Source organism: Doryrhamphus excisus, chromosome 7 (genome assembly GCF_030265055.1).
Source record: "Doryrhamphus excisus isolate RoL2022-K1 chromosome 7, RoL_Dexc_1.0, whole genome shotgun sequence".
NCBI classification, from domain to species: Eukaryota; Metazoa; Chordata; class Actinopteri; order Syngnathiformes; family Syngnathidae; genus Doryrhamphus; species Doryrhamphus excisus.
The window spans coordinates 12,368,040-12,380,616 of record NC_080472.1 but is presented as its reverse complement, the minus strand read 5'-3'; the positions used below and the strand labels follow the sequence as shown (position 1 = coordinate 12,380,616).

Sequence of the window (12,577 nt, the reverse complement as noted above, 5' to 3'; positions counted from 1 at the left end):
AATGCTCGTTAATCTCCTTAGCACATCATGGTCATTTCCACGTTACGTTAACATTGTGGTCATGAATTTTTGGACCACTGGGCTGATTTAAGGATATTTTAGTATGAATGTTGTAGAATGAAGAAGTAGGCTTTACTTTTCTCCAAACAGGTCAGACTAAACTTTCCTGGCCGGTTGTGTTATCTTGTTTGCACGCGAGCAATCCCTTCAATTCCGCTGTTTAGTGAGGGCAGCATAGATAATAGTCTTTATGGTGGCGGGGTGGGGGTGAAGTGCCTATCGGTATTTATATGCAGGAGGGGGAACGTATCTAAAGTTTTAGCTGAAGCCTGAATGCAGATGTGTTTGACACCTCTTTAAACATCGGGGGGTTTTCAGCTTCCAAGTGAGGGGGGCAGGAAATGGTATTTGATTGGTACATCTGTTTGTTTGCGTGTCAGTGCAGTGTCAGACATGTTTACTTCACATTCGTGTTGCGCTCTAATTTACTGACCCTTTACTGATTTTATCATCTGATGTCTGCGCTTCTATGTTGGCCTTATCTGTACTGTGCGAGTGTGTGTGTGTGTGTGTGTGTGTGTGTGTGTGTGGCAAGCCACGTGTCTTTAACAAGCGAGTCAAAACAGGAGCTCGCCGCCGCTATCTGCCGTCCTCCTCCGCCTCCTCCATCTGTGCTCTCCCTTTTCTTCTCCTGCCTCTGCTCTCCTTTTTTTTTTCACCGTGTCTTTTCCTCGCAAGTCGAGATCCAATTTAGATTCCACTTCGTCTGCCTTTCTCTGCCTCAGACGCGGTCCGCACACCGTCCCGCCCTATCTGCTTGCCGAGGCTCATATTGGGATAGGCGGAGTGGGTTGTCCTCCTTGTTTCCACGCTGCTTTTTTTTTTTTTATGTGTTTTTATCAGGACGCCACTGCGGCGTTACAAAGGTGCGGAATGCTGGGAACGTCTGCTCCTATTCAATAAAAGTTGTTTGTGGCCTTAATCCAGAGTCCAAAGTTGTTCCATTGAAGAGGGGGGTGTTGTCACTCGCTATGGCCATCATGGCTGCCGCTTGTTTGCGGGTTCTCTTATGGTTTTCAAACTGGAACCCACATTTTCTAATGGTCATTAAGTCACAACCCAACTTTTATTTATTTCATCATTGCTCATTCCTTTTTTTTTCGCTGTAGATTTGTCATATTTGTCAAAAGCATATTATTAATATCAACTGTTTGGTCTTACCATTACCATAATATTATGACTTTATTCCCATAACGTTACAACTCTATTCCCATAACGTTACAACTTAATTCTATTATTGCTTTGTTCCCATTATTTATATATAATATATATATATTTATTAATTTTTTTTTCCATTGCTCTTTCCTTGTCGGCTACGGCCTATTACTAGTCCAAAAATATTGACGTACAAGTCATATGTAGTATTCAGTAATGTTACTGTAGTGTTCGGTGAGACACACAAGCACCAGATTTGATTCTCGGAAGTGGCTTTTATTGCAGGTTTGAATGATCTCATCTCCCAACAAGCACGATAATCCCGACATGAACTCGTGTTGCAGCTAAAACTCACCTCTGAACCTCAGTCGTCACTTCCTGTTTGATACGCACCGAGCCTCTCACATTTTAAATGGCTTATTGTCTCTTATTATGTCTACTATATTGGCTATTGCAAGTTTAAAGATGACTATAGGGGTGTTATCTCATGTGTAGATGGCTCTGATAATGTTAACTGCATTGGGAAGGTGCTAAACAGGTTTTTTATTCCCAAACTGCAAAAATATTACTTGTTTTCTAATATTACTTTCCGTAAATTCACATAATTTGGCTTGCCCCAAGCAACCGTAATAAATGAGGGAATACTGTGTGCAGCATTTTGTAGCCAAATGTTATTTAGAGTGAGGATAAGCGGTATAGAAGATGGACATTCATTCTTTGCAGAGCGGCTACGAGGTTTGCAGGAAAAGTTTCCCCAAAATCTTCCTGAAATACAAAAAACTGGGCAAAAAGAATGACGACAGCCAATATTTCTATGAATGTAACGTGACTAATCCCTTATTGTGTTCTGAACACTTGGGGCGCGCACATTGTTCATTTTTGATCTGTTTGGCAAACCGTTTAGCCATCAAACCACCAAATATTTGTTGTTATGCCAACACTGCATAAGCTCTTAAACCCTGAGCTTAAGATGCCTGGCCTCAAAAAATAAATATCCAAAATATATATTTTTTCCTGCGTACAAGGTCTTCATGGATTTTGTTGGTTTGGCTGTCTCAGTGCAACATCCGATCTGGTACCGATATTTTGTGTATCAGCCGATACAGATGTCAATCCGATATGAGCACAAATCATACATACTTTGATGACTTCTTTTGTAGGGTGGAATGTTAGAGAAGTCGTCATCCAGTCATATTACCCAAAAAGGGAACAATCATTGAAATGTTTGTGCTTTTGAATGTTGGTGTTGTTGAGCTTTTAGCGGACGTTTTCTGATCATGTGGATGTATCGCATGCGTCGACTTGATTGCTGCTAATCGGGAATTGAAGAGTTGTATCCATTCTTGTCCTGAGATGCCCCCTTTTATTCTTTGGTTGCTAACAAATAAAAACAAGGATTTGGATCGTCTCTATAGAAACAGGCTAGCCGGTTTAAGCTCACTTCAACAGGTTGAAGTAGAAGTTATTCCAGAGGAAGAAGCTCACCAATCCCGATGGTCGGTAGAGTTGTAAACGATGGGGACAGTGCCTTCTCGTGTGTGTGTGTGTGTGTGTGCGTGCGTGCGTGCGTGTGCGTGTGGGAGAGACTAAACACTGGAGCAAATTGAAGCGGCGTCTGTGTCGCCGTGCCTGCTCCGTCTAGATAAGCTGTGATGTTGTGTGTTGGAGTGGTGGGGAATTGACGGGGGCTCCACACTGTAAAACCCATGAAGAAGAAGAAGCGACGTTTTGGTGTGGAACATCTCAGAGTGGAGCACAGCATTCATGGAGCCACTTCAAAGAAAACATAATTGATTTTTTTGTTGTTGTGGTTTGTGTGTGTGTGTGTTTGTTTGCGGGCGGGCGGGCGGGTGGGTGGAGGGGGGCCGTGTTTATTGATGTTTATTCGCCACATCTACTTCCTGTGCTCTCTGGAAATGAGAAATGTCAACAGGCGAGAGGCTGAGATGCTCTGGAAATTAGAAGCTGGAGGTGTGTGTGTGTGTGTGTGTGTGTGTGTGTGTGTGTGTGTGTGTGTGTGTGTGTGTGTGGGCCGTTGTTGTCCTTCCAGATGTAAACGGCGGCTGAGAGCAGCACCACGGAGCCCGAGGCCAACGCCGTGGAGTAAAGGGAGGAAAGAAATGGATCCATGTTTTGTGTGAATTAGTGGAGTGTGATATTACACCTCCATGTGGGCTTCTGGAACGCTATCCCAATGTTCTTTGCATTTTGGCACCTGGAAGGAAGGCTTTGATTGGCTCCTAATTTACTGTACAAATGTTTTGGCCTACGGGGTAAAAGGCGGTGATCCAACTACAAAATCTTTTGGATTCTTTCTTTTTTCTTCTGGATTGCTGCCATATATTTCTTTAAACAATTTCTCTTCTGCTGGGTCGTGACTCCAACAGGAAATGTCCCGTGACGTTATGGGTGAAATCAAATAAATGAGATGTCTGCTTTTTGCTAAGGTGCTGTGGTCCAGGACCACCAGAGAATGCTGACAAAGCAAACATTTTCGACACACTGCTTGTTCCTCCCCCTCCAAAGCTTCCTGCTAGCTTGATGTTGTCGTTCTACTCTGGTTTGGGATCAACATTTACAATAAAAGTGACGCCAAACTCATCCAAGAAGGCGGTAGATTTCACAGTGCAAAACCATTGTTGACGTTTTTGGAGTCTAACATTTTCCCTTCTTTTCAACAAAGTTGGTCTTTTACGACATAAAACTTGCAAAGTCCGTCTGGGTCGCTGGTTCTGCTGGTCTGGGCTCAGAGCGCTAGGGTGGTGATTTATGGTTAAAATGTAACCTTGTCAGCATGGAGTATCTCTGTGTGTGTGTGTGTGTGCAAGTGAGACTATGGTGATTCCAGCCGGCAAGTGGTTCCACCGTAGTCCCATTTGTCTGCATCTGAACTCTTTTAGCCCCCTGTCAGCTCCCAGGGGAGGGGGACACACACACACACACATACACACGGACAACGTGTAGCTCTCAGACAGATGTAATGAAGCTGCACGATGATGTACAGCAGCGTCCTATCCAAGGAAATGACCGGATAACAATATGACAATAATCATTCATTCATAATAATGATGCAATTTTGCAGTGTCTGATTTTGTAAGGAGGTAAAGATGAATTTAGTTTTGATTCCGAAACAACACTTGTGGAGAAAAGAGTTGAAATATTTGATATTTGACCACCAGGGTGGCAGACATCTCAGGAGGGATTTTGGTCGGAGAACATCTCCGAAGCAGAATTTAGCACATGCATGTTCAATCATGTGGGGTGGGGGGGGGGGGGGGGGGGGGGGGTCTTGTCTTTATCACGTGTACGTGTTTTTACCCCATGGGGTGAAATCTTGCTCGGAGGTCCCGAGCCAGAGTGACTGACTGTCATCTTACATTCCTTCTGTTTATGAATTATTGCACCATTAGTGCTGTCTGTCTCACCAAGCTTCATGCTGATGCTGGTGGAGCCCGTATCAGCCTGGTGCAGGTCTCCAATCTTGACCCTGAGGTCCTTTGGTCTTGCCCACGGTGGTGGAGACGTTTGAATGGAAGGGGGTGTATCTTATCCATACAAATTGGGATTAGGAGTACAGTGGAACCTTGGTTGACGTCAATAATAATAATAATAATAATGTGAATAAAACATGCTAACTGAGGTTCCACTGTACTTTGTTACAGGAACAGGGTGAATTTGTGTGTTTCATGGACACATGACAGGACCGGACTACTCATTTCCTTTATTTCCACGTAGAAATAAATGTATAACCATTCCATGTTTTTTTCCATTCATAGAACTACAATAATTGTTCATATTTTCCCCTTCCCTCTCCTGTAGATATAGAAGGGCTCCATAGATGGAGGTTGGTCTTACATGAATTTGTAGCGCACACAGAGACACGTACGCCCAGACATAATGCAGGTCTTTGAGGGGCTGTCACAGCTGCTAGTAAAGGTAAACCTCGGTAGAGATTCAATGCCTAAACTGGGTCAAAGCCCAAATATCATTACGTGCCATACGCGTGCACGTGTGTGTAGCGACATTGGCACACAAGAGATATTTAAAGTCCGCCGTGGAAGAGCCTTGTATGCACGTGTGGAGTGGATCCCCATACATTCACCACCCAGCAAATGGGTATTTTTCAACCCATCCTATACCCATTTCAACGCATCCTATACAAATACAATACAAATGTACAAATATGTGATAATACAATTCAATTTTCATACTTTTTCTTCAAGTGTTGGCATATTGCACCTTGTACGGTGGTGGTCCATACGGTGGTCCTTCAACACCATAGTTTGTTACACTTACAGAAGTACTAGCTCCAGCAGTCTTCCATCAGTAGTACCTATACATTTTGGACTTGAAATGTGTTTAATAAATATATGTGAGGCATATTTATGGCTTTAACCAGGATTGTGTTTCGGGTGGACAATGGCAATTGAAGAGAGAAGGTTCTGGAGCGGAATATAATAAGATTTTAACTTTTATTGCAAGTGTCGATCCACAATCTGAGAACATCAACATCAAGCTAGCAGGGGAGTTGGGGGGTTGAAGCAAGCAGTATGTATTAATAACTTGCGACTTTAGTATTTTAGCATTTCGGTATGTGGAATCAAACTATGGAAGGGATTGAGTAAGGAAATCAAACAATGCACAACGATGAGCCAATTCAAGAAACAATACAAGCAGTTGATGTTTGCTAAATACAAGGATGAAGAGTCTTGAACCAGTCATGATGTGCTATATATATCACTATATTGACACTAACTATGGTACCCATTATGGCATTGGATGCTCATATCACCTCCTACTTTGGTACGTGACAAAAAAAAAACAAAACTTAAACTATATTAGGAAAGCAGGAAGTGAACAAATGTTACAGTTAGTGATTGTAAAAGTACCAGATGGAGGGGTAGGTTTTAATAAGCTTTGCTTCTTCCTACTCCTTTTGGACATGTGGAACTGTGAACTTATTATGGGATGCACTCAATTGTAATCTGATGCATGTTCAAATGAAATTAAACCATTACCATTACCATAGTAGGCCTAAAATGGGTGCAATTCCAGTGTGTGTGCAGTAGGTGGCACTGTGAGTGCTTGTGGTGGTGGTCTAATTCTTTATTATTATTATTATGTGTCCTTCCCTCCACAGTCTGTCCCCAAGCCCATCGCCTTGGAGCCGTGTTTTGGCAACAAAGCCGCTGTGCTCTCCATCTTTGTGCGTCTGCCGCGGGGCAGCGGTGGCATCCCTCCCCCAGGACAGTCTGGTAAGCAGAGTGTGTGTGTGTGTGTGTGTGTGTGTGTGTGTGTGTGTGTGTGTGTACTTTTGCATCTTCTGCAAACTGAGCCCCCACAATCAAACAACTGTTTTGTAATTCATTAAGCTCTCCTCTTTCACTTCCTGTAGTTTACTTCCTGTTTTCTGTCATAGTAGTAGTAGTAGTAGTAGTAGCAAACCAACCAAGGAGTTTGACCTGAATTCATTGTACCCCCTGCTGGTCATAACGTCATTCTGTCACATGACGTTGTTACCCGACTGCCACCTGTCATCTTCTTCCTCGTTCCTTTGTTCTACATCTCATGTTCCTTTCCCCTTCACTTCCTGTCTTTTTGTTCTTCCTACTCTTTTCCTCTCTGTTCTTGTTCCCTACTTCTCACTGGATCACTTCTCCCCTTCCTTTTTCTCCTCCTTTTCCCCCTCATCTTCACCATTTTCCCCTCTTTTGTCTCGTTCCCTTCTTCTCATTATCTTTTCCTTCTGTCCCCTGGGGCGGCCATATTGGCGCTAAATGTTCACTGGTGGCGTTAGAGCAGCCTACTTGGTCATAAATGCCAACAGGGGGCGACACTATCTCGGTGTACACTATGGATGCTTCCTGGAGAGCCGACGTATGTTGTACGTCTGCCCTAGGAATATCCCAGCCCGCCGGTGGGAATGTGTGGATTTGACACGGATAAACATGGCTACTGGAGACGGCTTTAGTTTATCGCTATTTCACGGCCCCAAGATGATTAATAAATGTTAATCAAGTGTGGAATGTGTTAATTGCCGCCTGCGGTGTGTGTGTCTGTGTGTGTGCGTGCGCGTGCATGCATGTGCATCCTCCACAATGCACTGCACCACGTCAAACCTGTTCCACACTCCAGTTTCTTCATTGGGCATCGAATGCCAACCACCATGGAGGGAAATAAACCAGACGGAATATTAGGAACAGCCTTCAGTATGATACTAGGGTCAAGCAATGCGATCATATGCATTCTTATCGAGGGTATTTGTGCTACACGCCTCTGTCAAAGTCCTAAATGTTGGATTTTATATCTAAAATGTGAATATAAAAAAATAAAATATCTTTTGTTCAGCACAAGAAACAGGCATTTTTGCTCCATTGTTGTCACATGACTAGTTTAAAAACAGCAATTCAAACTTTACTAGCGCCGACAAACATCATAGCATCCGGTGCTAGCTTACTTACTAGCAACGTATATATTTGTCTTTTATGCTAACTTTAGCCGACAGTCTGTTTTCCTTCAACTGTATTCATTCATTTTCTACCGCTTATCCTCACGAGGGTCGCGGGGGGTGCTGGAGCCTATCCCAGCTGTCTTCGGGCGAGAGGCGGGGTACACCCTGGACTGGTGGCCAGCCAATCCCAGGGCACATATAGACAAACAACCATTCACACTCACATTCATACCTATGGACAATTTGGAGTGGCTAATTAACCTAGCATGTTTTTTGAATGTGGGAGGAAACCGGAGTACCCGGAGAAAACCCACGCATGCACGGGGAGAACATGCAAACTCCACACAGAGATGGCCGAGGGTGGAATTGAACCCTGGTCTCCTAGCTGTGAGGTCTGCGCGCTAACCACACGCCCACCGTGCAGCCCCAAAAAACAACATATGAAGAGTAATATATGGTGGTGGTAGTGTGATGGTCTGGGGCAGTTTTGCTGCTTCAGAACCTAGAAGACTTGCTGTGATAAATGGAACCATGAATTCTGCCGTCTACCAAAAACCCTTCAACTGTAGTTGGGGGACCAAGTTAAACCCCAGCATGCTGACGTGGACGTGTTCCCTCAAAGGCGCTACGCACATGGAAACGGTTTCCAGTAAATTTGTAGCACCTTAAGCTATGTCAAGTAATAGACTGACGTAGGTTAATATTTCTCACATGTCATCTAATCACATACTTAATGACAACATCTGCAAATGTAAACTTGCATGTTGGAACTACTGTATCCAGAACCATATGATGGTAACAATAAAAGGTTCTTCTTCTTCTTCTTATTATTATTATTCCCAGGTCTGGCAGTGGCGAGCGCGCTGGTGGACGTGTCCCAGCAGATGTGTGTGGGCTACAAGGAGAAGTCGGGGGCGTTGAGGAACCGCAAGCAGCAGCCCAGCGCCCAACCGTCCACTTGCATCTGACTCCGCCCCCTCCCAGACCACGCTCACCACCCCCTCCCATTATCATCATTCAAGGAAGAGGTGCATGCTGGGACACTTTGACTGGAAAAGTGGGGAGCATCACCTTGATGGATGAGCTCGTGAAGGGAACGTTTGCTCCGCCCACTCAAAGTGAATGAGGAACACTACCAGGCTTGAGCCCCCGCCCCCCCCAGAAGAAACATTTTAACCGTCATGTTGGGGATGGTTTGCTGCTAGAAGAGATCTCATCTCATCTTTTTATTTTTGTTTCGTCTTGTTTGCTTTGTAGGCCAGAACTTTTACATACTGTACCTCCGAGTAACCCCCCGCCCCCCGGTCCACATTCAGATGGCGTGTTTGCTTCCTAAGTTGCCCCCCCACTGCCATCCTGTGTCCTCCCTGTGGACATCTGGAGGACATGCATGATTCCCCCTCCATGCGACTGCTAGCTGCTAGTCCTCGTGAGGACTCGAGTTAACGGTCCAGCTTCTTTTACTTCCTTTTTTCCGGAAACGGCCTGGGAAAACTGCTGGAAGTATAACTGGAATAACAAGGCACCGCCTCTCTCCTCTACGCCGGATAACCAAGGTTTTCTATTTATTTGCGTCTTTTCCAACATTTTCTTTCCTCCAGCTCCAACCACCAACCACCATGCTCCATGCTAGCTGGCCTCGGAAGCTTTCTTATTCCAGGGAAAACACCAAGCTGTTCTTAATGGACCTGGAAGAACAAAGTGTCGCTGAAACAGAACACTAGATTTAAAAAAAAAAAAATACTTTATCCATTCATCCATACTTTAGTCCAGGGGTTAACTCTTTGAACATTAATTATTTTTAGTTGTTTCAGTATCTTAGCATTTAATCTCTATTGGCATCTTCACCAGCAGCGTTTTACAGCTACTAGCGTCTTTGTTCACAGCTAGCTGCCGTATGATGCTAGCTCCTTTTCCTGTCTCAGAAGAGTAGGGATGTCTGATAATATCGGTACTGAAAATTTGATATCTGTATCAGAATATATCCAAATCGTCTCATATCGGAAGTGGAGAGTTGGACAATATTAGTTTTTGTCAAGAAGGCCAATATGGGACATCCCTACATAAGAGTTAAAACACTGAACAACTTTTAAGTAGCAGGACTACAGCTTTGAACACGCCCTAAGAAACTAGCTAGTTTATTGGTCAACACCAGCTAACTCTTCAACGCCGGTTGTTTTTATTTAGAATATTATTATTTTTGCCGCTACAACCATCTTCACTCACAGCTAGCTTGAATTAGAAGCTAGCTTGTCTTTCAAAGCTTCTTCTTTAGCCTCCAGAGGCGAGGGAAGCTAGCTTAGCTCTGCCATCTTTCATGCTAGCTAGCGTTGGTCGTCTTTGCTCGTGTTTGAAAACAAGACCGGACTTTGCATGGAGACATTATTAACTTGTGGCCGTCTGGAGAAACGGGAAGCATCGTGGAAAGCTTAGAATATTGTAATTATAAAATTAAACAACTTAGTATCATCTTTCTTGATATATACAATGTTTTTTTTAGTTCGTTTTTCAGACGTCTCTAACTATCCGTCTCGTGTCGCTTTGGGAGCGCTTTGAGGTGTTTTTGTTTCTTTCTGATCCACAAAACCTCCTCGGTGAGGAAAAGTGGGATTATTTTGGGATGAAAGTCCTCCATCGTCACGCTGCTGGCTGCTAAAAACAACATCGTCGGGATACAGACGCTACTAGAACAAGGTTGTCCAAACTTTTTCCCACCATACAGGCAAAGGTAATCATTTTATATTCTTTATTTTCATAATTAAACAAAAATACCAGGTCCGAGTTATGGGTGGTATTCTGGCCACTAGGGGTCAGTGATGAGACATGAGACAAGTTCTCCTCCCACTTTGTGTGGAAGTGGTACATTTTTGGCTTCTTACTTTGTCTTTCTTTCCGACTCCATTTCACACACTTTTTCACACACAATTTTTAGAATAAATGAACTAGCTTGCGTGTGATGTAAAAGAATAATTGGCCTGGAAAGGTGACTATAGGGGTGTTATTTCATGTCTACATGGCTCTAATAATGTTTTTCGATGCTCTAATTACTAATATTGAATCCTACTTTGCAGGGATTCACTTATTGCGGTCAGGTCTGGAACCAATTCACCGCGATAAAGGAGGGACGACTGTGTTATCTTCTTGTTAGTAATAATAATTTATTGGATTGCACCCTGACTGTGAAACGTAAAAGGAGGTCAGCCACCCTAGACATCGTTAGTAGGATCATAGTTTAACATTCAACATTTTTTCACAAACCTTGTAACTTTTTTGTATATTTTTTTCCTACGGTTTTAATATGTAATATTAATACATCATTCATTCATTTTGGGCCAATTAAAAATAAGAAAGCTGCAAGCCGTGATTTTGGGCATCCTTGTGCTAGAACCTTCAATGAGTAGCTTGGAAAGAAGCTAAAAGGTCTTCTCAGCGGTCAAAACTTCATTTTGGATTGTTTGGCTTTCATATTTTTTGTTTTTCATACGTTTGTTTCCTCTCTTGAGTAAGGATTGGTCGACCTTTCGTTTAGACACAACACAACCGCACGGCTTAGCGAGAGGTCAGGTGATTACTTTTATTTTGCAGGGGTCTCAAAGGTGCTGTGTGGACACTTCCTGTTTACCTTCAAGGCATTTCTTTGTTGTTTACATCTGTGGTTATGTTTGTAATGATGCTTTTTATTGACTATCCAATTCCTGCTGATGCAAACTCAAACATTTAATTTCCCTTTCATGTGGACTTTTATTGTGACGGTCAGAGGAAACATGCAAGCTTATTTTGAAAAGAAGTCCCGCGTGGCTGAACTTGAACGTTGAACACATTCGGGTGGTCAAGCACAATTTGAATGTTTTTAGCTTTCCCTGAGAATGTCGGAGGTTTAACCTTTGACCCCTCAATGTGATGATGCGTGTAGCCAGTGTCGGCCATCTTGGCCTCCAACCTGCTGAACCTGCAAACCCCCCTTTTCTCCTTGACGGTGACCTGGTGATGAAGTGTACAGCTAATAACATAACGTGTATGACGTGCATATGACACTACATTTACGCTCATCACAATAGGTCATTGGCAAGCAAGTACCCCCCCCCCCCCCTTTCACCCAAATCTGACCACGGTTTCCTCCATCTAGCGGCATTAAATGTGCGTGAGGATGTAGTTTGTTGATATGTATAATTTAGGAGACTTTGTGTAAATAATGCTGAATGAGGTTTCTTGAATGGTTTTAAAAAGTTAGTAATTTATGCAGCTTTAAAAAAAACAAGTTGACTCTCATTTCATTTCATTAGCATTTTTTGTATGTAAAGAAGCTAATGTAAAAGTTCAATAGAACCTTGTAATTTACTGATGTACATAAAACTACATGACATGACATTTTGGACTGATTCAATGTGAAAATTAAAAATGGAAACGTACTCTTTGTCTCTGCTTTTTTCACAGAAAGTGATATTGGTGGCTTCCAATCTTTGTTTTTACAAAAATAACTTGGAAAAACGTAGTCGCTTATGTCCGTCCAAAAGCTGGTTGCTGTCGGCACGAGCTTAAGCTGTAGCATGCTGCCAAAAATGTATCTCGTATGAGCAACTTTTGTTGTCTCCCTTTTTGGCCAAATGTTAGCTTAGAAACTGAAGAAGTGATTTTTTTCCGTGAATGTACATATCGTACATGCATATGCTTTGTTGAAATCCATCAGGCTCCTAAGAGAGTCCATCAGAGAGGGAAAAAAAGTTCAAGAAATGTGGCCGCTGAGCCGAGTGTGAAGACGTTGGCGTTCGCAGGGACCAATTTATCCTAAAGCCAACATTAAAATATTGTTAGAACTCGAAAATGCTTTATATGACAGCACAAGCTGCTTGTTGATGACAAAACAACTAATGACTTTGAAATGTCTGCAAACACTTGAGCTCAACTCATCAA

At 43.0% G+C, this 12,577-nt stretch overlaps 1 protein-coding gene across 1 annotated transcript in view; it reads left to right on the top strand.

Annotated features, from left to right (window-relative positions):
* Nucleotides 1–12,075, top strand: part of atrn (attractin) — a 61,087-nt gene extending 49,012 nt beyond the window's left edge. Inside the window, exons 28-29 of the mRNA XM_058078695.1 lie at nucleotides 6,356–6,470; nucleotides 8,510–12,075. Of these exons, the coding sequence (XP_057934678.1) occupies nucleotides 6,356–6,470; nucleotides 8,510–8,634 (240 nt within the window). The 3' untranslated portion in view covers nucleotides 8,635–12,075. The remainder of the gene's footprint in view (nucleotides 1–6,355; nucleotides 6,471–8,509) is intronic.
* Nucleotides 12,076–12,577: the final 502 nt, after the last annotated feature.